Raw genomic sequence first — 25916 nt, forward strand, 5'->3', positions numbered from 1 at the left:
CTGGCAAATATGGCAGAAAGAAAAGAATGAGAAGAGGTGTTTGGAAACCTTGAAACAATTTATTGAATTGCTTTATACAAGATTAACAATTTCCATACCACCCCCTAACACCAACATAGTCGCTGCACAAAAGCCACAGCCCTCTCACACCCAAGACACAGCCACACCCACTAAGTGCTCTGAGTCGGCCGCCTCGGCTGCAGCTGCCGGCAGACCCGCCTTGCTGTGGCTGTTCACGTCACCCATTCGCTCTTTACCACAAATAAAGCATAAACAAGAAAAGGAAATCTCAAACTCCCCATCAAAGAAACATTTCCCTGAGGCAAGAGGCATCACTAGATTCCTAAGGATGAGGGCATCCTGCTCCAGCTGCACACTCTGGCACTAGAGGAGGGAGCACCGACGGGGGCAGGGCCCGGTGGTCTCGGGCAGAGGAGCCTTTGCTGATGGCCTCGGCTCGGCTTGGAGCTCGGCTATACAAATCTCTTCTTTGGCTCTTTTGCTACTACCTAAGACTATTCTGTAAACAAACTGGAGATCCAAGTTGCAAAAAATATATATAATAAAGGGTTAAGGAATCCACGTGACCCAATGTGAAACAGATTGGTTCTTCTACAAAAGGGGTCAGGGCAGAGGCCAGGCCAAACAGCTGACAGAGGTCTTGCTTCCAGGAGGGGAGGGGAGGGAGACTGAGCGTCAGCGCGTCCCCACACGTGCTGCTGCGGTGCCCAGTGCTCCCCAGTCTCACACTGCCTGGCTGGACCAGCCAGACCCACCGTGTGGCACAGACTTAGGACGCCTGTGTGAAATGGCTACTGGGGGAAGCGTGGCCAGCCTGGCGATGGGCACTTGGCGGTCACTGTCCTCGCCTCTCTCCCACGCTCCCGCTAGTCTGCGCACCCTCCGAGTCAACACCAAAACCGCCGCCTGGAGAGCGCTGCGCTTCCAGGCCTGCTCTACCTGGCAGACGCTTCAGAGGCTGCCCTGCAGCTCTGCTGAAGGATTTCTACAAAGACAACCGGAATGTCTATCCGTGACTCAGAATCCTTCCGCCCTCACACAAAGGGCTTTGGGATCTGCAGTCCACCTGCACCAACTCTGGAAAAATAAAACAGGAAGCCCTGGCTCAGCCGGGACCTGGGATCTGCGGACCCAGACAACCTTTGAGTCAGGACAACACAGGCTATAGGCTGTGCAACCATAAAACCTCAATGAAATAAAACTGCAAAACAGACGTTATCTTTTAAAAAGGTCTTCAAGTCAGATCCACTCGGGCTGAATGGACCTGTGTTGTCAAATTCTGCTCCACCATAAAGGCACTGGGATTATGTCTTCCTGTAATGTGGTGTGTGAAGGGCAGCCCCGTTCTATCCAATGCGTTCAATGGTAAGGATGAAAACTGAGCCCATAGCTGTCTTCTCTCTGAGACCTTCACTGTCACGTTCGGAGGAGAGCCAGCCCCTGGTGAGCACACCCTGGACGTTCGGGAGTATTTTTCAAGGAGATAAGGTCTCCCGTGTGTGGCTCTGGCCCTGGTCTTGTCCTTCCGAGCACACAGCCTGAGGACGAGATGCTCCTGTGGCCATGAGCCTTTGACCAGTAAGGTGCTGTGAGGCTCTCGGACCAAATGTCAGGACACCACAGAACTAAAACGGCTGGGCCAACTGCTTTGCCAGTGGAGCTCATAAACAAGGGGCTTCCTACGACAGCCTCGCACCCCCTCCCCCAGGCGCCAAACTGCCCCTCCATCGCCACCCAGACACAGAGGCCCGGAGCACCAGGGCGGTAAGTGCTTAGTGGGAGGCGCATACAAGTGCTAAGGAGCTCCACTCGGAAGCCACATCTGCTCCAGAGGAAAACCAGCAGGCAGGACGAGTGTGGCAGGTGTCCATCATCTGAGACCTGTGTGTGGGGCTTCCATCTAGAGGCATCAGGTGAGCCTGTCATCTGACGCTGTCACAATTTCCGTGGTACTCCAGGTCCTTTCCCATGAAGCTGAGAGGCATCTGGAAAAGAGTAAGCAAGAACAGAACACGAGTCTTTCAGGAGCTTCACTTCCCTTAGAGCAGAACAGCCAAAACTCTAGGGGGACATCCAGACAGCAGACGTCCTCAGGCCTAAGCCACACGCCTGCCTCCGGCTGAGTGCACTGAGACGCACAGCCGGCAGCACACTCCATCCGCGGAGCAGCAGCCTGCAGTCTGAGCGGGGCCGCTTCCATCTCAGGCCACCACTGTGGCAAGGATGATGATCATGTGGAACTCAGTGAAGCTACGAGCATTCTCCTGCCATCAGGAGACCCCCGGCATTGGAGGGAGAGAATTACGAGAGCACTAATGGACTGAGTCACGGGGTGAGAGGAGAGCAAAGCGGCATGAGTCACTGCAGGGAGCCATCCCTGGCACTCTCCTGTAGCTGGAGTCGGTGCACAGCGTGCGCAAAGACAAAGCTTGCTCACGGACACCTGTTTTAGTACAGGTCTGAATGCTTCGTTTTACATCCCAGTGCTGGAGACGGAACCCAGGGTCTTGCTCATGCTAGACAAATGCATTCCCATAGATGAGCCACATCCGCAGCCCTTCTGAATGCCTGATAATTACCCAAGGAAAAAAACAGAAAAACAGACCAAGAAAGCAACCTTTTCCTTTTGTTTTCTCTGTTTTGGCCAACAATTCCAGACTCTGGTTTTGGTGATGTTTCTCCAAGGACTGTTCCTCAGAGCAAGCAGGGGCAGGCCAGCTCTCATTCACCCAGCACAGCCCTGCCCAGGCAAGCTCTGCAGCTGCCCTACCCTTAGCTCCCGTGGCAGCACCGTCCACGGGAAGCCCACGCCTGCCACTGCTCTCCAAGCAGCCGCATTTCCATCTGCAGCTCAGTGAACCATCCTTGCACAGAGATGGCTTCTTGCATTCATTAGGGAGGCTCGGGCCTCAATTTGGGGTGCAGAGGCCCACAGCAGACTGGGGCAGATGAGGAGCAACGGGCCGGCAGGAAGCTCATCGTGCTGTACACCAAACCCACAGGGCTTCACTAAGCTCAACTCTGATTTTGGACTCAGGGCCTTGTGCTCTCCTTTGGCTTACAGAAGAGCCATGCTACAGGCATGAGCTTAGTACCCTTCCTTTTGGGTGCTGGTCCTAGGGCTTGAACTCCGGGCCAGGGTGCTGTCCCTGAGCTCCTGTGCTCAGGCTAGCATTCTACCACTTGTGCCACAGCTCCATTTGCAACTTTCAGGTGGTTAATTGGGAGATCAGAGTCACAGATTTTCCCGCCTGGGCAGGCTTCAAACCACGTCTTCAGATCTTAGCCTTTTGAGTAGCTAGGATTACAGGCATGAGTCACCAGTACCCAGCTTCCCTTCCTTCCTTCTTTTAAACTAAAATGGAAAAGTAATGCTAATGGCCAAAGCACCTCTGCCTCAGTGCTCAGGCCCCATAACTTTCTGTATAGGCCACGGCTGACCCAGTGGCTCTCCCAAGCAGGTGCCAGGGAAACTCTTAAGTAGAAGAGACTGTGAAGCCTGAGTCTCAAAGGACAAAGCAAGACAAGGACAAAACAGTGAGGCAGACACTGACAGCCCCAGCAGCAGGCAGCACCAAAAGATGGAGGGAACGGTGCACAGAGCGTGTGGCACGCTGCCCGTCTGGTGATTACCTGGCAGACTCTGCGGGACATGGGTGGACACAGCAGCGTGTGGGAGAGGCGCTGCGTGGGGCGGGCTGGAATGCAAGCCAGCCAGAAGACCTGAGAGAAACAGGAGGGAGAGAAGAACAAAACACACACATTGAAGACGGGATGGAACGGCAGCTTCCGAAGATCAGAGCCCAGAGAACGAGCAGCTAGGCCGAGACCACACCCAGAGGCGGCGACTCCCCAAGAAGCTCCCCGTGGCCACGCACACAGGACCCACGGCACACCACACAGGGAGGAGACAGGAGACACGCACTTACTGTGGCTGAGGCCGTGGTGGAAGGTCCCAGGGGCTGGGCCGGTGACAATGGCATCTTTGGAGACCCCTGCTTTGGCAGAGGAGTCTGCACTGAAGGAGAGCATGTGCACCGGGAATGGGACGGGGGTTATGATCCCCAGTGAACTAGAGTTCATGGCCCCTGGCAACTTGGGGCTGCTGGACTTGTAGGATGAAGACAGCAGGTTTAAGGGAGAGGAGCTGGTCAGCAGCACAGCCCCACCTGTTCCTTTCTGGGGAAGAAAGAGCCAAGCAGTCAGAACCCTGGTCGACTCACACCACACCTGATCACATACAACATGGGAACACACACATCTAATGCCCCTGGGAAAGCACCCTCCTACCCTGTAGCCACCCCCACCTCTACCCCCTAAAAAGGGAATAAGGGCAGTGTGTAAGAACTGGCTTGGAATGGTTCCAGGATGAGTAGATACTAAATATACCTCCTTTTTGAAGGAAGAAAACAGTATTTCATGGATATCCATGATGCAATGTGAGCGTGTGTCTCTACATGTTTATAAACATCAAGGACATATACACACGCCTCACATTTCTGTATGTATTTATCATAGAAATACATGTAGCAAATACATTCCCCTCCAGGAAAAACACCTGGAAACAAATGTGCATACTTCACAGGGTGGTCTGACCCTTAGGCCAGACCTGTCTACAGTTCTGTGTATAGTCTGGAAAAAACAACAAACAAAAACAAAAAAACACCTCGCCCATTCTCCCAATTGGCATCCAAACTCTTTTTCTGTGGTACTGAGGACTGAACTTAGGGCTTCATGCTTGTTAGGCAGGTGCTCTACCATATGAGCCATGCTCCCAGACCTCTTGCATTTTTGCTTTTCAGATAGTGTCCCAAGGCCCACGCTGGCCTTGAACCTTGATCACTCTGCCTCAAGTCTCCTGAATACTGGGATTTCTGTAACAGACCCAAACTTCTTTACTCCTAGGTAGTATGCGTTAGCTGCTGGACTCTTGTCAAAGTCAGCCACCTTTGACCTACAGAGTTCTCCAAAGTCAATCAGAGCTGACTGCCTGCTCTGCTCTCAGAAGACTGGTGCTCCCAGGGCAAAACACTTCCTTCCACAGGGCCACCTGGACAGGTGAGATGGCACTTCCTCGGCACGGAGGAATGCACAGGTCAAGAGACCATGGAGGGCAGGTTCTCACCTCGCTGCCCCTACAAGCCTGGTGCTCTCTGGGTTTTGGCTCTACTCATCTCCAGAGGAGATGTCAGGCTATCTTGAAGAGACTGAGCAGGAGCCTGGTCCTCCTCTCTTCACTGAGCTCACTGTCCCCCTGACCTTCAGTTCCTTACCACACTCCTAGCCCACGGAGGCCCAGCGTACTCACTCTCGGCTGATCCCTGAGATACTCACTGGCAGGGAGGTAGACGATGTCACGCTACTAACCGCAGCGGGCTTCAGGGACGAGGTCAGTAACTTTGCCACTCCCTGGGTCCCACCACTGGAATCCCCGTTTGGGCCACCGGGAGGGGCCACCAGGGTTAGCTTCTGGGACACAGGCGGCTTCTTCACTGATGAGCCGGGGATGGGCCGGTTGGCAGGCTGCCCCGTGGAAGGGGATTGCATGCCGGGGAGCAGGCTCCCAGATCCAGAGCCCTGCGTGGTCCCTGCTCCAGAGGAAGAACTGCCAGAAGATGCCCCGTGTTTGGAGACAGAGCTGGAGAAGGGGTTATTCTTGTATGACGGCCCTGCTGACATGGCTGGGTGCGGTTTCACTGCGTGGCTCAGGGCAGTGGACGATGAGGCCGGGCTCTTATGAGCGCTGCCGCTCGAGGAGGCCGGTGTGGGGGGGTGGAAGCCCTGGCCTTTGGCCGCCGTCTTCACCAGCTGCAGCAGAGAGCGGTGGCACTGCGGGGAGGCGGCCTTGGGGCCCTGGAGCTTGTTGACAAATGGCGCTGGCGGAGTGAAGCTTTTCTGTGGCTGAGAGCCTGCGTGAAAGACTTTGAGCTGGGGGCCGGGCGCGGGAGCTGCTGTCTGGGATCCATGAGACGTCCGTGGCAGGCTGTGGTGTTTGGCTTTGGCCTGGTGTGCGTCAGGCAGGCCCTTGCTGAGCGGAGGCTGGCAGGACAACTCTTTGTAGCCAGAACTCTCTGGCTTTTTCTCCTGAGAGGACTGCCCGAGTGCTAGAGCCTGCTCAGCCAGAAAGTTGAGCGGCGACTGCAGTGTGCTGGCAGGGGAGGGTGTGGAAGGGCTGGACTTCACGAAGTTCCTTTTCTCTTCCATGCACAGAGCAGCGGCGCCTCTGTCTGCCGGCGCTCTGGAGGGCGCTGGCAGCGTGAGCTCCGAGCCTCCAGATGCTCTGCCACTGAGCACGGCCAGCTCCTTGGCCGCAGCTTCCACGGAGGCGGCGGGATTCCGAGCCAAGTCTTCATCCAATGAGTCCTCCAGATGGACAGGAGCAGGGTCAACAAGGCCACCAGACACCTGCAATGGGAGCTCTCTACTAGCAGCCCCAATGCTCAGGCCTCCCCCCTGGTGTTCCGAGGGCAAAGCGGCAGAGCCGCCAATCTGTGCTGATGGGACGGAAACTTTTTTATCAGGCTTAGTGGATGAGTCCTAAAGAGAGCAGAAATACTGCTTAGAACCGTCCAAAGGTGGCAGCACTGGCCTACTGCGAGGAATGACTCGCGCTGCAGAGATCTGCGCCTTTCTGTGTGATGACAAAGCATGGGGTGGATGAGGGCAGGTGTGCTGCCCGCCTTCCCTCTCAGTGCTGTCCGGAGGGGACATGGCTGGCCAGGGCCGCATCTACCCCCGCATGCTTTGTTGCTAACACATCCACAGGAGAGCTTTGCTCTGCTTCTGAAAGCATACACGCCCAACCTGAGAACTGCCGAAAACCAGCTTTCTTTTCTTTCCTCTTTGACTTTTCTCAGTGCCCATCTTGGTCCCTGGATCTGTCCTGTCATCCCTGTATCTCTCAGACACTGGAGAAGTTGGATAGGGACTCAAGAATAATGACTGACTTATACTCTGATTCTTGAGGTCTCTTTAGCTTGGGCTAAGGGAATCACAACGCCTAAGAAATGGTAAAATCTTGGCAACTGGCACTGTCCTCTATGTCCTCTGTGAGAGGGGCTCACATCCTCTAAAGTAGCTTTCCTATCTGTGCACTTCCTGCACTTAGCCAGAAGTGCCTCCTCCTAAGAGGACTACCACGGGGCATGGCCTGCACAGCTTCAAGCCCCCCCACCCCCCGGCCTTGGCCGGCTGACCCAGATTCACAGCTGACCAGCAGTGGGACCACAGGGGCAAGGTTGTGGAGAACTGAGCGAGGCTAGGGGGTTAAGTGCCCAGTGCAGGCCTCTGCCTTGGTGCAAGTTCGAGTGCCATTTGAATAGCTGTTCCCCAGGCTCAGTGAGCTGCTCTACTAGGAGAGGAAAGCTAGCGTGGGGCCAGCAGCTGACTCACCTTCACCTTGATTTTAGAAGGGGCTATTACTTTCTTCTTGGCCCTGTTCAAAGGAATGAACACAGAAAAGGTTCAGCAGAGAGTCACATAAGGAGACAAAAACAAACGTGTCCCCCGAGGTGCAAACACCGACACACTCACAAGATCGACGTCAAGTGTCCATGGCCTCGCCGACTCTCCTTAAACAGAGTCCTGAAAGGAACAGAATTCTGGGCATTGCATCTGCCCCTGGACACCACAAGTCTGCTTCTAGACCTTTCATGGAAGCCCCAGTACACAGTGGCTATTCCTAATTAAACCTGTTTAAGTGGTAAGCCCAACTCTATGAGGGTCTAAAGAGGCTCCAGCAGCCACCCCAAAGCCAGGCGGCTATGGAAGCTTCACTGAGAAAACTCTGTGGCTTGGCCGGGCCTCTTGCAGCCAGCCTAAGGCAGCAGCCCTTTCTTGGTTGCCACGCCCAGCCCGCCTAAGGAGAAAACAGAGTGGCCCACAATGTGTCATTCCAAACTCAAGCATAAATTTTTTTTTGTACAAGTCCAACCTATAAGCAGAGAAGAGCAAATCCTAATGCTGTCTGATGTGTCCAAATCATAAACAAATCAAGCTTAAGCTCAATGGAGACCAGCTCTAGCTGGTCATTATTGTGTATGTCATTGTTGTGGAAAATGACACCTGTCACTTCTGGAAAGAAGGCCGCCACGGAGATCCAGTAAGCCGTCAGCCCTGCTACTCGCAAATGAAACTTCTCAGGACCATGATTAATATCCACCTCTCAGGCCCAAGTAGGAGCCATGACACCAAAACAGCAAAATACACACAGGAGAACAGTGAAAGGCCAATCTCAAACTGAAGTAGTACAAAGATCGAGGAGGAGAAAACTTCCCTGCGGCGAGGAGACCCTCATAGCTCCCAGGATGTTGCCCATTTACTCAGGTGACATCTGACTTGAGTCAACTCGACAGTGACTCGTTGGTCCAGCTTTACATTACTGGACCTTTACGGAGGCTGTCTGACGGGCTGCCTGCCCTGGCTCTCCTCAGCACGCTGGCTCTCACCTGGCCTGCATCCAGCCTTTAGGCCACAGAGGCTTGACCTCGGCATCCAGAAATGCCTTCACACAGTCCTCCCAAGCCTGGGCCTTGTTCCTCTCCAGGTCATGGCTCTCCAGCTTGATCCTCACCACTTGGCACAGCAGCTCCCTGAGAAGTAGGTGGAAGTCAGACACTTGCTACTCATGCTGCCTGCAGCAGCCCCATGAACATCACTGGCTACACAAGGACATGCTCGGGCACTGGCCCCAGAAAGCCTCCAAGGAGGCCAGCTTCCAAACTGGGCGCACCTGATTTCATCATTCCACTGGAATTTCTTCCGGGGCCCCATTATCCTCCTGCCCCCCTTTTCTTCATCTTCTTCTTCATCAGAACAAATCCGTTCCCTCTGCTCCTTGTCTTTCTCTTCTTCTAGCATCCTACAGAGGGAACAAAAGCAAATCAGCCCTGAGGTCTTCCCATCCACCCTTTCCCATTTCCCACACAGGGTCAAAGGGAACACTAAAGTGTGAGGAGAGGAGAAGGGACGGGTCAGGGGGGTCAGGAGGAGCAAGAGCTGAAAATACGTACTTGGCCACCTTGGCTTGCGTGTGAGCCTGGCATTCATCTTGGTACTTGGCCACTTGCTCAGGCATTGCCCTGCCAATGGCTTCCTTGAGCTTCTGGAGAGGCTCCTTCAGACGCCCGCCCTGCAGAGAACAGCACAGGACACAGTAATAAAGCCATAAACTTCTTGAGGACAGCAGGAAATATTTCCCAACAGTGTTTCTTCTTATCAGTTCCCAGTTCTACGTGACTAGGAGGTGAGGGAAATTCCTACCCCTCCAGGTTCTGCAGCTGGATAAGCAGAAAACTCCCTCTTTAATGCCTGGCTCACATATCACTCTCACCCCAAGGATACAAGCCAAGGGTAATCAAAGGGAGGCGGCTCAGCAGCAGGGGTGGCACCTATGCAGACGCAGACAGCCCTCAGCTGGGCGATGAAGCTACCCACCTGCTCACAGAGGTGAAGTTTGCGGGCACGTTTGAGCAGAGCATCCTTGCTGCAGGGCAGGAACGAGGCAAGGTAGGCATATACCCCAGAACGGGTTTGGCTACTCAGCTCCCGAGTTTGCACCTCTATGCTGAAGAACAGAAGCGAGTTGTCAATGGCCTGCACTGTGGCTCAAAGTGGTTGAGCCTTGAGCAAAAAAGCCCAGGGATGGACTGGGAAGGTGGCTCAGTGGTAGAGCGCTTGCCTTGCATGCATGAAGCCCTGGGTTCGATTCCTCAGCACCATATAAGCAAAAAGAAAAAAGCCAGAAGTGGCACTGTGGCTCAAGTGGTAGAGCACTATCCTTGAAGTGAAGAGCTGAGGGACAGCACCCAGGCCCTGAGTTGAAGCCCTATGACTAACAAAAAACAAAACCCCCCAAAAAAAAACAGAGCCTACTATGGGCACTGGTGGCTTGTACTTGTAATCCTAGCTACTCAGGAGGCTGAGATGTGAGGACCGCAGTTCAAAGCTAGCTTGGGGTAGGACAGTCCATGTGACTGTTGTCTCCAATAAATTACCAAAAAGCTGGAAGTGGAGCTGTGGCTCAAGTGGTAGAGCACTAGCCTAGAGTAACCAGTTCAGAGACCATGCCCAAGCTCTGACTTCAAGTCCTGGGACAGGAGCTAGCGTGCACACACACGCACAAGTAACAAAAAACAGGCTAAGAGAAAAGGCTCTGAGTAGGAAATCTTATGTAAACATAAAAGTTTCAAAGTAAGCCAAAGTGCCAGTGACTCAGGCCTGTAATCCTAACTACTCAGGAGGCTGAGATCTGAGGATAGCACTTCAAAGCCAGCTCAGGCAGGAAAGTCTGTGAGACTCATTTCCAATTAACCACCAGAAAACCAGAAGTGGAGCTATGGGGAGCACTAGCATAGAGCAAAGAGCTCAGAGACAGCGGCCAGGTCCTGAGTTGAATGAAGTCCCACAGCTGACTACCCCTTTCCTCCCCCAAAAAGTCTCAGAGTGGAAAGTAATCAACTTCTTGAGGACAGCAGGAAATATTTCTCAACAGTGTTTCTTTTCATCAGTTCCCAGTTCTACATGACTAGGAGATGAGGGAAATTCTTACCCCTCCAGCTTCCGCAGCTGGATAAGCAGAAAACTCCCTCTTTAATGCCTGAGCTGTCTTATTCGACATTCCCAACTGGGTTCCTTGATGACATAAATCTCTCTTCTATTCTAAGAGTAGGTGCCTTGGTAATAACATGCTACCTGACCCATGTGTCCAATCCATCCTCGCTAAGGCAAGACCATTTGTTAAAAACATTCTTATGTCTGGACAACTGGCCTTTTGTATGCAAGGCACCTAGCTATGAACCACACACTCCTGCTATACAAATAACACAAGCAGGGGGACTGGGCAGAGGAATCCAGTTGAGATTCCCAGGTAGTACTGCAGGGCTTGGGGGGACGGTCTATGGGAGAAGTGTGATGGGAGGAGTGAGGTGCGCTGGCATCGGAGGAAGTGAGAATAAGAGAACACGCAGGAGATTCTGATGAGCACCCCAAGGCAGAGCAGGCTTGAGTCCACCAGGCCGCCACACAACCTCCTGGACAGAGTCCACTCTGCTCCCCCAGGCGGGAACAGCAGATGCAAACAAGTAGTGATACTCACTCCAGCAGGATGCCATTCATATCCTGGGTGAAGAACTTCTGTCTGCTCTCTCCCTCAGCAGCTCTGGCAGCCTGGTTCACAGCGGACAGTAACAGCCGTTAGTGCCCTTCCCCATGCGTCCCTCCCGCTCACCCGCAGGCCCACGCATCCTGATGCCGTAAGAGCACCTGTCGATAAATGCCGACTTCTCCTCAGTTCCCATAGAAGGCTACATGTGTGGACTGAGCAACCCTAGGACATCAATAGCAGTCACACAACAGCAAGCTACACAAGGACCCTCAAGCATCCTGAGGCAGAGGCCAGGTGCATCGGCTGCCCAGCCCATGTCCAAACTATTCACTATACCATGAGCTGGGACTTCCATTCACGGAAAGCAGAAAAACAATGAACAACTTTCAACAAATCTACAAGACTTAAAAGGCTTTTTATCTTCCTCATAACAATGTGCAGCTTCAGCATTATCATCCTTGGAAAGTTCATGATCTACTTAGGGCATCGCACAAACTCTCCTATCCAGACGGCTAGAACCCCATTAGCTTCCTGCTCAGCCAACATTCTGGAGAGCCCTGACTGGTCCCCAGCAGCAGAGTCCACCAACTGCCTCAGTCTGTGGTCTCACAGCTTATGGAAAGCTACTGAGGCAATGTTCCCCACCCGGTCCATTAAAACCAGGCTCTCTGAGGACAAGACCCAGGAATGAGGGGCTGGGAAGGTGGCTCAGTGGTAGAGTGCTTCCTAGCATGCATGAAGCCATGGGTTCCATTCCTCAGTACTACATACACAGAAAAAGCCAAAAGTGGTGCTGTGGCTCAAGTGGCAGAGTGCTAGCCTTGAGCAACAGAAGCTCAGAAACAGTGCCCAGGCCCAGAGTTCAAGCCCCAGGACTGGCAAAAACAAACAAACAAATAAAACCACTCAGGAATGAGTGTTCTTTCAAAGTGTGCAGACATCAGAGATCTTTATATGTAAGCGTCTCTCATGTGCAAAGAGGGTTGAGACCACTGACCTAATAAACTAGAGTTGCTCGTCTGAAGGCTTTAGGCAAAAATAAAACTCCTGAAGTCAGACTTGAAATGTAATAGTGTTGTCAAACAGGGGGGAAAAGATGACTGTTTAGGAGGAAGTGATCTTTTTTTTTAAATTTTTGATGCTGGTAATGGGGTTTGAACTCAGGACCTTATGCTCTTGCTTACAGCTGGTGCTCTATCACTTGAACCACAGCTCTACTTCTGGGCTTTTGCTGGTTAATTGGAGATAAGACTCTCATGGACTTCCCTTCTTGAGCTGGCCCTGAACCAGGATCCTCCTAGCTTAGCCTCCTGAGTAACTAGATTACAGAGGTAAGCCTGCCATGAGTGAAGTTTCCAGTCTAGTACTATAATCCCTGCCCCCCAACCCCCAACATGGACAGCTTCTCTTTGGCCTCCTTAAATCTGGCTGTTCACCTGGGACATGGAAACATCATAGCACAGTGTATTTCATTCTGCTATTAACCTATAGTCCTTTGTTCAATCGACTGTCTATTCACATAGCAAAGAACACTTACTTGTCAATAACTGCCTATTGTATAAAAGGTCCTTAATAAATGTCAGCACATGAGTGATTCAACAAATAGCCAGGTATCACCGTAAGAAGGCACACTGAAGAAAGAAAAGCTTAATGCCAGTCAACCACAATCAACTTGCAGAAGATACGCACATCTCAAGCTTCTGAAGCTGCTTGGGCTAGAGGATGGCCCAGTGGCCACATATGAGAGGTGTGACAAGGAAGAGGGAGAGGAGGGAAGGAAGAAGGGAAGGGCAAGCATGTGTAATTTCTCACACTTCAGAAGCATCTGGAATTACACTTTGTGCTTTAAAGATACTGGAATTAGCCAAGTGTCCATGGCTCACACCTGTAATCCTAGCTACTCAGGAGCCTAAAAATCTGAGGATCACAGTGCAAAGCCAGCCTGAGCAGGAAAGTCGGTGAGACTCTTACCTACAATTAACCACGTAAAAACTGGAAGTGGAGATGCGGCTTCAAGTGGTAGAGTACTAGCCTTGGGCAAAGCTCAGAGACAGTGACCTGAATTCAAACCCCACAAACGACCAAAAAAAGGGCCTGAGCACTCTCCCTGAGTGAAAATTAAGGAGAGTGAGAAATACATAACATGGCTGATGATAGACTTCTATATATCTAGAGTTTAATTTTAACAAGTAATGTCCATTTCAAGATCCAGGACAAGACTCCTTTTTAAGGGTACAAATATCTACTCATGGCTTTGGGGATTAAATGCAACTTTTGGTGTACAAGGCATTCTTCCCCGAGAAGACCTTTCCCAACACATTCTCAACAGAGCCCGGAGGTTCAGAGCATCACAAACCTGTGGACGGGCCACAGGGGCCCCCAGTACAGAGGCCCGGCAGGAACAAAGCATCTGAGGACGACCTTGAAGTGGCATGAAGTAATTTTCTAAAATCCGCCTTTTTGTTAATGCAGCCATTAAAAATAGTGAGGAATTTATAGTATTTATTTAGAAAAAAGGAAACAATCACAACTATAGCCACAGCTGCATAGAAACATGAACACAAAGGTAAACTAAAATTGTCTTTGGACGACTGGGATGAGGTGTTCCCCACGCTGCTTTCCAGTTTCGTAATGTTACCACTCATGGAGCAGCACCAGCTGGTGTCAACTTCCACATAAACACTATCTTCAACACAGAACATCCACCTCTCCAGTGGTCAGCACCCCACTAGGACCCTGGCCCACCTTGTCTAGGGATCGTCAATGCCATCTGTCACACGCAAAGGCAGTCACTCAGGAGGGGCAGCTTGCCATAGCACACCCACCCAGGGAGGCCTTCGCACACATAGCTCAACGTCATTCAGGCTATGGTACTGTATTGCACTCCTGCTACACACAGCTCCGTCTTTCCCCAGAAAATGAAACAGAGTGTTAAGTGACCACGCTAGACAGAACACAACATGGGCGAATGCCAACATACCCAAGAATTCTGCTTTGACTTTTCTCTATCTACTACTATCATAGTACTTAACATAACTAACAAGATTTTTAGAGGGTATAAAACAATTTGATTACAAATAAGAGGGTTGGAAAGAACAAGGGGTAATTTTTTTAAACATGAACTCTGGGAGAAAATACAGACCAAGCATGCCAAATTCAACTCCTTCTGTACCTCAGCATCACATAAAACTATATTATGAATCCCTGACATGGGACAATTCACTTAAATTCATTACATTCAAATGAATACTCACGCTTACCACTGCACATAAATTAACAAGGATGAGCTACAGATTGAATAGTATGTTTTATCTGTTCTATATGCCGTGCTCAAGTTTCCTCTAAAAGTGAGAAAATCATCTGTAGCAGTGGTTGACATTTTATCCTGTCCTGAAACATACATGTTATTAGACCTAACAGTGATTCTGAAAAGCCTAGGAGAATCATTGGTTCAAAACTTGCAGCTTTTGAGTATAAATGCCACTGGAGCTGCAGTACAAATCATAGTGTGTAAGTCGTTCTTTAAAAGGTAATGGTATCATAACTAGCAAAGTATACTAAGCTCCTAGTTAGTACCAGATCACTGAACTGATGGTTCTTGGTGCCGAGGGATCAATGCCAGGACACCAGAGGAAGGCGGCCCAGTCCCCTACACTAGAGGCGGCCGCTCCTGCTGACGGGCCTGGACAGCACTCCAGCTGCTAAGCTCAATGCTCCTGTTAGTCACCATGTGGTCACCACTGTGATCACCCAGCACAGGGAGCAACAGAAACCCAGGGGCAGCCAATATACACGCTCTATGGCCACTTTCATGTTTTCACACTTCAGTGGCCCCCCAAAATCTTCACAAGAATGCCAAGATGACTCTGCCTCAGCTGTGTTGCTGCCAACATCAGTGTTTATCTAGTGCCCAAAAGGAATGACACCGAATGGGAAAGAAACTGATAGGCAGAAAATAGAAAGAGAATAATATTGCCCCAAGAAAAATATATTTTCCCAAAGTGAAAGAACCAAAAAGACCTAAAAATCAAAGTTGCTTCCTTACTCAGGCCAAAAAGAGAGCCTGGAAAGAATTTGTACTTTCGCTGCCAACTCACTAAGAGTTTCTCTGGGCATCAAGCTCCATGCAGTGCAGAACCAAAGCCAAGCTGCCCCAAGTGCTCGCAGGAAAGCCCAGTCAGACCGTGTCACCATACCTGAGCCAGCTCCTTAACGCGCTTTTCCAGGGGCACGGGCAGGCCTTCGGGGAGGGAGGAGGGCTGCCTCAATTCCTGCTCCAGCCCCACCCCCAGGGAATCACTTCCATCATCCACATCTTGGAAGGGGCTTCCTTCTGGAGACTCACTGAGCAGATGCTCCAAGTCCAAGTCAGTCAGTGAGTCCATGGCGCTGGCGGCTTGGAGCAAGTCATTATCAGAAGTGGAGCCAAAGAGTGAGAGCAATGGGTCAGAGGCACTCTCCAGTTCCCGCAGACTGTGAGCTTCTGACGAAGATACAGCTACAGGCTTATGCTCCTCCTCCCTCTTTTTCTGAGCTTCCTTCTCCTTCTGAAATTTCTTCAGCATCTCTTTAACACTTAACGCCCCAGAATACTTCTTCTTCTTCTTCTCCTTACTGGCATTGAGGGCTGTGAAGCTGCAAGCAAGAGCGAAATTGTTACTCTGACTACAGGGCCCTCCACAAGCTACTCAAAAGGCCTTCACCCCTGCTCCCAGGGCAAAGTCTCCAGGTGAGCCTCAGTCAGTCCACCCTGTTATCTCTCCTCCCTCCTCTTGGCATATGGAGATCGTTCTTGCTGGACCAAAGCTTGAGAGTGAATACAGGTTAGCAATACAGTGTCACATAAGCTAAATATCCGATGAGTTTTTAAGAAGCACTGCCAGGCTGAAATAAAAGGTTGCAAAAAAGGGAAAGGGCAAGCAAGGTGTTCAAGAAGAGAGCAGGAGCAGCAGAGAACAGCAGCAACTTGAGGCAGCTAGGGGGAGACTTGAGTGAGGAGGCATGACCACAGAAGACAAGGGCAGACACAGACACAGAAGCAGAACTGGGCCAGAGAAGCCCCTGAGAGAGCAAGGAACATCGGCAGTCACAGTGACAGAAACAGCTGCCAACACTGACAGGGGAACAGAGATGACAGCGGCGGCCTATGCCCATCAGGCCCTGTGGGAGGTGAGAGCGAGTGTGAGGGCCCGGCCCTGCTGGTACTTCTGAAGCTGGGGGGGAGGCCGAGTCAGCTCCCGGGTGTCCTGCCCTCACGGGTCAGACTTAATCCTAGCGAAAAGCTGCTGCCTCTCACCCGGCTTTGGAAAACTTGGACTTTTTCGATTTCTTCTCCTTGTCATAAGTGTCATCTTTTTTCTTCTTCTTTATCTTCTCACCACCTTCCTTCAACTTCCGCTTCTGAGAATTAAAGACAAGGCACAGTTACGCGGCTCCCTGAGTCAGGGAGCAAGTGCACCACACGCACTGGCCTTGCCCCGCCCAGGGCACCTCCTGAGACCTGGCTCACATCCATGAACAAAAAGCTTCTCCGAGCTCTGCCTAGACCACAAACCCACAGCATTCCCACCAACAGTGTCTTCCTGGAAACACCCAGGGATGGAGACCACGGTGGCCACTCTGAACCTGGAACCTTGCTCTTTTGGATGGAATGGATGAGGGCTCTACCTCTCATGTTAAACTACAGGTAGTGTTAAGTAGGGTCACCCTAGGGCTACCTGGTTCTCAGTGGGTCACAGCTCTCCATGTCTACAGAGGGCCAGCAAGGGTAAGACACACGCCCTGGCAGCTCTCCTCCCCAGTTTGAGACCACCTCAAGACAGAACCCTGCTGCGCTGCTGGGGTGCCCTATGACGTGGACACATTGAAGGCTGACCAGCACCCATTATCATATCACCTTGGCACAGTTCTGCTTTTCCACTAGTTTCTTGAGCCATTCCAAGAAGTGACACAGTCTCAAGAGTCACCTACTGACCTCATAGGGTCACACCAAAAGGAGCATTTCTGAAATTCAAGAGCAAGCATTGTCTAACCTTTGGGGATTTTTTCTTCTTTTCTTTAATAAAGTCATCCTCCGATTCTGATGCTTGTCTAAACTGCAGGGTTCCGGAGTTAATGTAAAATCCTCCATACTTGGTGGTCAAAGAAGCGGGAACGAGCTCATCATACTGAAGGGTGAAAACAAAAACATCAGCTCTGATTCTATGGTCCAAAGATACCAAGTGCTTCTCAAAAGATGTGACTGCTGAGCGCCTATAATCCTAGCCACTCAGGAGGCTGAGATCTGAAGATTACAGTTCAAAGCCAGTCCAGGCAGTAAAGTCCATGAGAAGACTCTTATCTCCAATAAACTACTCAGAAAAAGATGGAAGTGGTGTTGTGGCTCAAGTAGTAAAACATCAGCCTTGAGCACAAAGAGGCTCAAGGACAGCACCCAGGACACAGTTCAGGCCTCAGGCTCAGCAAAAAAAGAAGATAAAAAGATATGATTATGGTTCTGTCACTCTTCAGAACGTGTATTTATTAGGAAATCCTCCCACCAATCAGAGATGTGCCAACGACAAGGCAGACAGAGTTGACCTCTGTCAAACTGCTGCTCATGCTGGGAAGACAAGCTGCCTTGTCCCCCCTCTCTCCCATGTCCCGGCCACTGTTCACAGGAACCAGGTGCAGTAGTTCTGATAGGGAATTTTCATTAAGTACTCACCGCTTCAGAGTTGTCGATGAAGGAATCCGATTCATCGTAACCATACCCCATATCAATCAAATCCTGTATTCTGTCTTTTCTACGTTTCTTTCCACCCTAAAATTTGAAAACAGGAGTCAGTTGCTTCTTGATAAGTACACAGAATTAAATGTTGTATTGAGCAAGCTACATCAGCTATTGGTTAAATGCTGTAAAACACTGGACCAATCACACAGTTACAGATACACCCCAAAACCTCCCTCCCTAAAGACCTTTGAAAATAGGCCACATTTGTATTTGCATAAAATGGCAGCAGAATAAATTGCCTTCTTATGCTTTATACCAAACACTTCCTTTAAAGCTGGTTGCAGGCCCAGTTCATTTGCCCCTTTACCTTACTTGCCCCTGCCATGCAAGATTGTGTACCTTAACATATTCAAACAACTGCATGCTGTTTTCTCTGAGAACTATGCTTCTTTCCAAACCAGAGTTGATTACATGATAATCCACCAGAGGCATATGTAAATGTCTGGAGACTTCTCCCACCTAATGAAGTTGTGCTGTTGCCCAAGAGAAAAAATCTTACGTATTTTTCTTCAAATTTCCGTGCCAGAGCTTCCACTTTGTGCCTTTCCTTTTCTTCATCATTGAAAGGATCTGAGAGATCTTTTTTCTGTAAAAAGATAGTTTCATAAAAATTAAGTCACAAAAGGTTATCATAATCCTAGACCAGGCGTGATGGCTAAAGCCTTTAATCCCGGCTACTCAAGAGGTGGAACTCAGAAGAACTGAAGTATAAAAAGAATGCCTAGTCTAGAAAAAGTCAGTGAGACCCTCCAACCCCACCCCACCTATCTTAACAAATAAAAGTAGTAGTAGTAGCATGTGACTGAGGAAGGAAGTACAGGTAAGAGAATTATAGCCCAGGGCAGCCCAGGTACAGTAAGATCCTACTTTAAAAAAATAATTAAAGGGGGGAGGGGATGCTGGGGAGGAAAGGGATGGTAGGGGAAAAACAAAGGAGGGCCTAACAATGATAGGAAATGGACTCATTACCTTGCTCATGTAATGGTAACCCCTCTGTACAGTATCTTTACAATAAAAATATTTAAAAAATAACTAAAAACTAAAAGCAAAATAAATAAATAAGTAGATAAATAAATTAATAGACGGGAAAACAGCTCAAGCCATACAGCACCTGCATAGCAAACAGAAAGTTTGGGGTTCACACCCCAGTATAACCCACTCTAGAAAGTTCCATAGTCCTGCTCACAGAACACTCACCGACGACTTGGCACCTACAAAGTCCATAATAAAAGCCACTTTTTCGGAAAAGATTTATCTTAATTGTTTAAAAGTAAAATTTCAATTCATAAAATTCAACAAAACTTGGTCAAATGCCTATAATAGGCTATCACAGCACTAGAAACTATGGGCCTTCACAGAAAATAAAAGGTGGGTGATTGGGAAGGTGGCTCAGTGGTAGAGCCGCTTGCCTTGCATGCATGAGGCCCTGGGTTCGATTCCTCAGCACCACATAAACAGAAAAAAAAAAGCTGGAAGTGATGCTATGGCTCAAGTGGTAGAGCGTTAGCTTTGAGATGAAGAGCTGAGGGACAGCGCCCAGGCCGAGTTCAGGCCCCATGACTGGCAAAAATAAATAAATAGAAAATAAAAGGTGGGATGCTCAATGTCTACAGATCTGTGTTCTATATTTGGTACTAACTCAATAATCTCCTCATGCACTTGAGAACATTCAAAGAAGGGATCCACAGCCTGACTTATAACATGGTTAGTGGCTCAGAGGTAAATGTTGTACAAGTTCTTGACAAATGTTCTGCCTTCCTGTTTAGAAAACTGGTCTTAATTGCATTTGTCAAAGTCAAACCCAGGTTCATAGAATTCCTATTCTTGGAAATTGAACTTCAATGGCCCATCCTCCTTTCTTGTCCTCTAATCTCAATACTTCCAAATATTTTCATGAAGTATTTAGGATCCCAAAGCTTGTTATTATTATATAATCTTATTCTTGCTCAAGTAAATTTTCTAGAGTTAGACTTTAAGCTTCTTGTACAAAGAATCTTAAGACTGTGTGTGTGTGTGCGCGCGCACGCGTATGTGCCAGTACTAGGACTTGAACTCGGGGCCTGTGTGCTTACTTTTTTTTTCACTGAAGATTGGTGCTCTACCACTTGAGCTAAGGCTCTAATTGCAGTTTTTTGGTGGTTAACTGGAGAAAACTGTCTCAGGGACTTTTCTGTCCCAGCTGGCTTCAAACCACAATCCTTAGATCTCTTAGATCTTAGATCTCTCATAAGAGTGAGCCACTGCCCATGTAACTTTAACTCCTCTGTACGGTAGCCTCACAATAAAAAATGAAAAAAAAAAAAGAGTGAGCCACCTGCATCTGTCAATAAGAGCCTTTTATAAGACTAATAATAAAAGCATATCTCATAAGCTGTGCAAAAGATTTCAAAGTACACCAAAACCTATAATGACTGGATGCTTGTTTGAAAACAAAACACTCCTGGGCCAGGCATAATCCCAGAACTTAGGAAGTTGAGACAGAAGGACTGGGAAATATAGGCCAGCCTGGGCTACAGAGCAAAAGAAACCCAGTACAGTGCCCAGGCCTACAGTTCAGGCCATAGGAGGGGGGGGGGGAGGGAAGCGCAGGGGCGGGGGAGGAGGGAAGCAAAGAAAAAGAAAAAGCAGGGCATAGTAGCTCATGAGATAGACTGCAGGAGAGCTGGGGCTAAAAAGTGCAAGAGACCCAATCTCACCTAATAAAAATCGTGCATGGTTATGTGTACCTGTCACCCCAGCTACACAGGAAGCATATGTAGGCAACTGTGGGCTGGCCACTGATGGCTCACACTTGTAATCCTAACTACTCAGAAGGGTGGGATCTAAGGATCGCAGTTCAATTTATTTGCCCAGCTGGGAAAATAAGTCTGAAACTCTTATCTCTAGCAAAAAGCTGGCAGTGAAGGTGTGACTCAAGTGGTAGAACATCAGCTTTGAAGGGAAAAAAAAACGAATGTGAGGCCTTGAGTCTAAACCCCAGTCCCTGCATACATGCACACACCCCTCCAAAAAAAAAAATAGGAAGACTGTGGTCCAGGCCAGCCTTGGTAAAAATAAGACCCTATCTCAAAAATAAGCAAAGAAAAAAGGGATATATGCATGGTTCAAATGGTACAGTGGCTGCCATGCACCAGTACCACATAGACACACAAAATCCTCTTTTATTCTACCCTCCCATAATTGAGAACTGAAATCCACCACCTTTAAAATAAAGCCAGCTACAATGGCTCTCACCTATAATCCTAGCTACTCAGAAGGCTGAGGTCAGTAGGATTGTGTTTGAGGCCAGCCCAGGCGGTGCAGTAGTGTGTATCTGACATCCCAAACTACACAAGAAGCATAAATAGGATCATGGGCCAAGCCAGCCCAGACAAAGGGCAAAATGCTACCTTAATATAACTACACCAAAAAGAGCTGAAGACCCTCCCATAGTAGAGTACCTGTCTAGCAAGTCTGAAACCTTAAGTTCAGACTCTAGGGCTGGGGAGGTGGCTCAGTGGTAGAGTGCTTGCCTTGCATGCCTGAGGCCCTGGGTTCGATTCCTCAGCACCACATAAGCAAAAAGAAAAAAAGCCAGAAGTGGCGCCGTGGCACAAGTGGTAGAGCGCTCGCCTTGAGCTGAAGAGCTGAGGGACAGCACCCAGGCCCAGAGTTTAGGCTCCATGACCGGACCCAAAAAAAAAAAAAAAAACAAAAACAAACAGACTCTAGAACTACTGCCTTTCAAAAAACAAAACAAGTGGTTATATTATCTACTCATAAGGACTATCATATATGTACCATTTCAGTACATAATATAAATAGGTGATTTAAAAACTTGTGTTAATCTCTATCCTCTAATTTTTCTACAATGACCACATATAACTTGACTGGTTGCGATTATTAAGAAATCCCACCAGTGCTTAGCACTACTGAATTTAATATGAACTTCTCAGTGGTTGGCAAAACAAATCTGCCAAGGAAATCATTTAAGAAACCAAACTGAAAAGTTACAAGTGAATGGGGGGTGGGGGGGGAGGTAGAAGCAAGTTTCCACCCATAGAGAAAGAAAAGTACTAAAAAGCATTTCCAAGAGATGGGCAGTAAGTCCCTTCTTGTCTGTCCTTCTGCTAGTCAGAGGGAAATGCACTTGAAAAGGAAAATGCCCAGCAAAGCCCTAGCACTGCAACAATCAAGAGTCTCACTTACAACTTCAGCATGACAAAAATGCAGTTTCTTTCACTTATTTAATTAGCCAGACTCAAATTGCCTTGGCTGTAACACTGTACACTTCTCTCTAGTGTAAGTGGGAGAGTGATTCTAGAAAGAATGCTCTCCCTTCATGTCCAGTGGCAGGACCAGCTGGCCTTGTGCTTGCTGTGATGAGGGATCTTGGGCAGCCTGGGCCTCTCTAGACTTACTTCTCTGCTAGGAAGGCCCACATGCACATGCTGACCCATTCATGTTACGTCTGCAGTGCGATTGTGGACATTCAAGAGTACCTTGTCTCCAGGCTGAAGGCCTTTCACCTTTCCACGTATATTCTTCACCAGCTCAGGGTAGAAGAACTCTGGGCAGCGTTTGTGATCTGGCTCAAAGAGGGTGAGTGTAATCCGAACAGCTGCTGCAGCTGGCTCACAGTCCTGATGCTGTTCTGCTCCCCCAACTTCCTCTTTTCGAGACTTCTTCAAAAATGCAGGATTCAGAGAACCTGGGAGAGAGGTGAACTGGACCCTGTGGGGCTCCGACATGGCTACCAAACAAGTCTTAGCAGATGTCACTGCATGGCTTCTGTTGATATTGAAAAGAAGGACCAGGTCAAATCAAGATGATAAAAATAAACATTTCCTGTTCAATTATACAGTTTAAGTTTAAATAAATTTCATTGTCAAGAATCCATTGTTAAACTTATTTTAGCTACCATTCATTGCCTTTCTGGTTAGGTAATTCATTCTGTATATTAAATTAGTTTCTTAACTGTATGAGAATCACTGCAAATCCCACATTCAAGTCATAAGCCAACAATTACCCAATGAAAACCATACTCTTCGTGTATAACCTTTCCCATTTCTCTTACGAATAGAACACCCTTTTCCAATAAGAACGTAAGCTCTAACTTGGTTTTGCCCCAGCACCAATCATTAAATAACTTCCATCCCCTGCTGATTTGCATGTAATATAGAGTAATGCCTCAGAACTAAGGTTCATTTTGGAAAGCCATCTGAGATATTTATCTAAAAAGACTCTTTAGCCAGTGTTGCACTATTTTGGAAAGTTTGTTTGTTTGTTTGGTGCTAGGGCTTGAACTCAGGGCCTCATACTCTTGCTTGGCTTTTTCACTCAAGGCTGACCCTCTACCACTTGAGCCATATTTCAAGTCCTGGCTTTTTGCTGGTTAACTGGAAATAAGAATCTCTCAGACTTAACTGCCTGGGCTGGCTTCAAACTCCAATCCTTAGATCTCAGCTTCCTGAGTAACTAGGATTACAGGTATGAACCACTGTTTCCCTGCTAGTTTGAAAACTTTTATGGCATATTTTAATATGCTTATCTTTATTATTCTTCATTTTTGAACAGTTGGCATGTATAGACTGTTCATTATATGCAAGTGCTGTATCTCCAGCCTAATTATATTTTCTTAAGCATTGCAAATTAAAAACGTTAACATGTGTTTTTCTAATATATCATTCTCTTAAATGTTCCAGGTATTAGAATAACAACACATTATGATTCTAAACCCCTTCTGAATGTTAAAAGACGATAGGTTATGTTTATCAGTTGACCTCCTCCAAAATCTGAAGTATTTTAGAGAATTAAAGTTGAAATAGTTCAGCGAATTTAAAAAACTGAGTCAATTGCTTAGAGAAATTTAATGTTATAATGGGGCCATGTTAAACATTTGTCAAATTAAGATTTTTTAACAAAGTCTTAAATTTGCAAATTTGTGAATAAAACGTGTTCAAAATAGCTAAAGTTTTAGATTAAACTTTAAGAAGTTAGTATTATTCTCAGTGTTCTACAGAGAAATAGTCCTCTTACTCTTTTTGCCTAAGGCTACTGCTCTACCACTTTGAGCCACCACACCACTTTGGGTTTTCTGTTTGCTAACTGGAGATGAGTTTCAAGCCTAAGCTGGCTTTGAACTATGATCCTCAGATCTCACCCTACTGGGTAGGGTTAGTGGGAGCCATCAACGCATGGCCTATGTATGATTTTGCTGCTGTAGAGACATCTATTTTTTTTAATCACTCACTTTCTAACTAGTTATTGATAAAATAGAAAAAAATGAACTCACTTCTGCTATATGCTAATTTTGTAATTAACCCTTTCACTGAATTCTTGGGTTTTTACTCCTTTTTCTAAAACCACAGTACTTTCATCCACAGTCCTTCCTTTTCTAGAAAAATCATAGTGATTTTTTTTTTTTTTTGTCGGTCGTAGGGCTTGCACTCTGGGCCTGGGCGCTGTCTCTGAGCTCTTCAGCTCAAGGCTAGCACTCTACCACTTGAGCCACAGTATTATTTCTGGTTTTCTGAGTGGTTTATTGGAAATAAAAGTCTCACAGACTTTCCTGCCTGGGCTGGCTTTGCACTGTGATCCTCAGAGCTCAGCCTCATGAGTAGCTAGGATTACAGGCGTGAGCCACCTCCGCCCGGCCATGGTCATTTTTGTTTCTTGTCTTATTGCATTGGCTACAATCGCCAAGGCATGCTTTTGTCAACTCCCTGACTTTAGTGAGAATGCGTCTAGATCAAGGGCGATGCTACCCTTCACGTTTTGCTTTTCTTTTTTTACACCAAACCATCACAGTATGCTTAAACTCCTAAAAACAAAACAAAACGCCAAAAAAAACCCTAGAAGTTCTAAATTAGGAACATGTGTGGAATTTTATTAAATGATTTCCCAGACTCTTAAGTACGTTTTAGTCCGTGAGTCTGTCTTTAAACGTAGACCTAACACTCCATGACAGTCCCTGCGACGAATTCACAGACCTTAAGGAAGCTGTTTCCCCAAAGCAAAAGGCCAGGCTACAGGAACCACCAGAACCTTGGCCAACCCAACGCCTGGGAGGCGGGGGTGGGGGAGGAGGGGGACGGGGAGGAAGGGCGTGTAGCCCTCCCAGCCTCCCAAGACAGAGGTGACTCAAGGAAAGCCAGGTTACCTCTGCGCTAAGACTACACGGAGGAATTGGACCCTCGGGAGTCCCTATCTGGGAACGGGGCCTCTGGCAGAACGCCCGGCTTCTTCTACCTGGTCTACAAAAGTTTGGGCGCCGGCCCCGCTCGCTCTCTCGCCCCACGGCGGCGAGCGCTGACGTCAGCCTCCTGGCTGTCACAACTTCTTTCAAAGTGTCAAAACTACCGCCGGGCTAACCCGGGAGCCCAGACCCCGACACGCACCTTTGTCCCCAGCGCCGTCGCGGACTGTACTCGTCTCCCCGCGGCGGTCTTCATTGCCGGTCGGGACGACCGGGACCCCGGGTAGCCGTGCGGTTAGCGGCCGGCTGCCGAGCCCTGCCTGCGGGCGGGCGGGCGGCCCATGGCGGGGGGGGGGTCCCCGCCCCGGGATTGGGGGGGACAGGGGGGAGAAGAGCTCGTCGGCCGCGCCCGCTGGGGAGGAAGCGGAGAAATGCCAACTCCACGTCCGAGGAGCAAGTCGGGCGGCGCCGAGGGGGGCGGCCACCGAGCGCCCCGGCAGGGCTGGCGGCGCCGATCCGAGGCTCGGACGCTGCTCTGGGGAGCCGGCCGTCGAGCAAGGAAGGTGCTTCTCAGAAGCCCGTGGCGGGAGCGGCCAGCGAGGCGTCCCGGATCCGGAGCGCGGACCCCGAGGTAGCGGGCCCTCCCGGGCTGCGGCCGAGCGGAGCCCACCGAGCGCGGGACCCCGAGCTCCGGCAGAAACTGGCTTCCAGGCCGCGCCGAGGTCCGTCAGGGCAGCTCCCGAAGACAGCGATGGGGGCCGGCGGGTGCTCAGGGCTCGGGAACGGCCCGGGGCCCGCGCCCGACTAACGGCTGTAACGGAAGCGCCGCGGAGGGGGAGGCG

At 49.2% G+C, this 25916-nt stretch overlaps 1 protein-coding gene across 4 annotated transcripts; it reads right to left on the reverse strand.

The window, feature by feature from the left end:
* Nucleotides 1–58: 58 nt before the first annotated feature.
* Nucleotides 59–25362, reverse strand: Ubn1 (ubinuclein 1). 4 transcript variants are annotated; one of them, XM_013011410.1, is made up of 18 exons: nt 25277–25362; nt 22379–22667; nt 18397–18483; nt 17832–17927; nt 17158–17292; nt 16422–16525; nt 15322–15760; nt 11117–11187; nt 9457–9586; nt 9033–9151; nt 8753–8881; nt 8469–8612; nt 7555–7605; nt 7414–7456; nt 5356–6426; nt 3951–4200; nt 3655–3744; nt 59–2006 (listed from the first exon to the last, which is right to left on the reverse strand). In XM_013011410.1, the coding sequence occupies exons 2-18, from the start codon at nt 22625–22627 to the stop codon at nt 1957–1959; spliced, it is 3258 nt and encodes a 1085-aa protein (XP_012866864.1). In that variant the 5' UTR covers nt 22628–22667; nt 25277–25362; the 3' UTR covers nt 59–1956. The 4 variants fall into 4 exon arrangements, with proteins under 4 accessions (XP_012866864.1, XP_012866861.1, XP_012866862.1 ...); XM_013011407.1 differs by having other exon boundaries at nt 5356–6558; XM_013011408.1 differs by lacking the exon at nt 7555–7605 and having other exon boundaries at nt 5356–6558.
* Nucleotides 25363–25916: the final 554 nt, after the last annotated feature.

The sequence above is a fragment of the Dipodomys ordii genome, unplaced genomic scaffold (genome assembly GCF_000151885.1).
Source record: "Dipodomys ordii isolate 6190 unplaced genomic scaffold, Dord_2.0 Scaffold14, whole genome shotgun sequence".
Lineage (NCBI taxonomy): Eukaryota > Metazoa > Chordata > Mammalia > Rodentia > Heteromyidae > Dipodomys > Dipodomys ordii.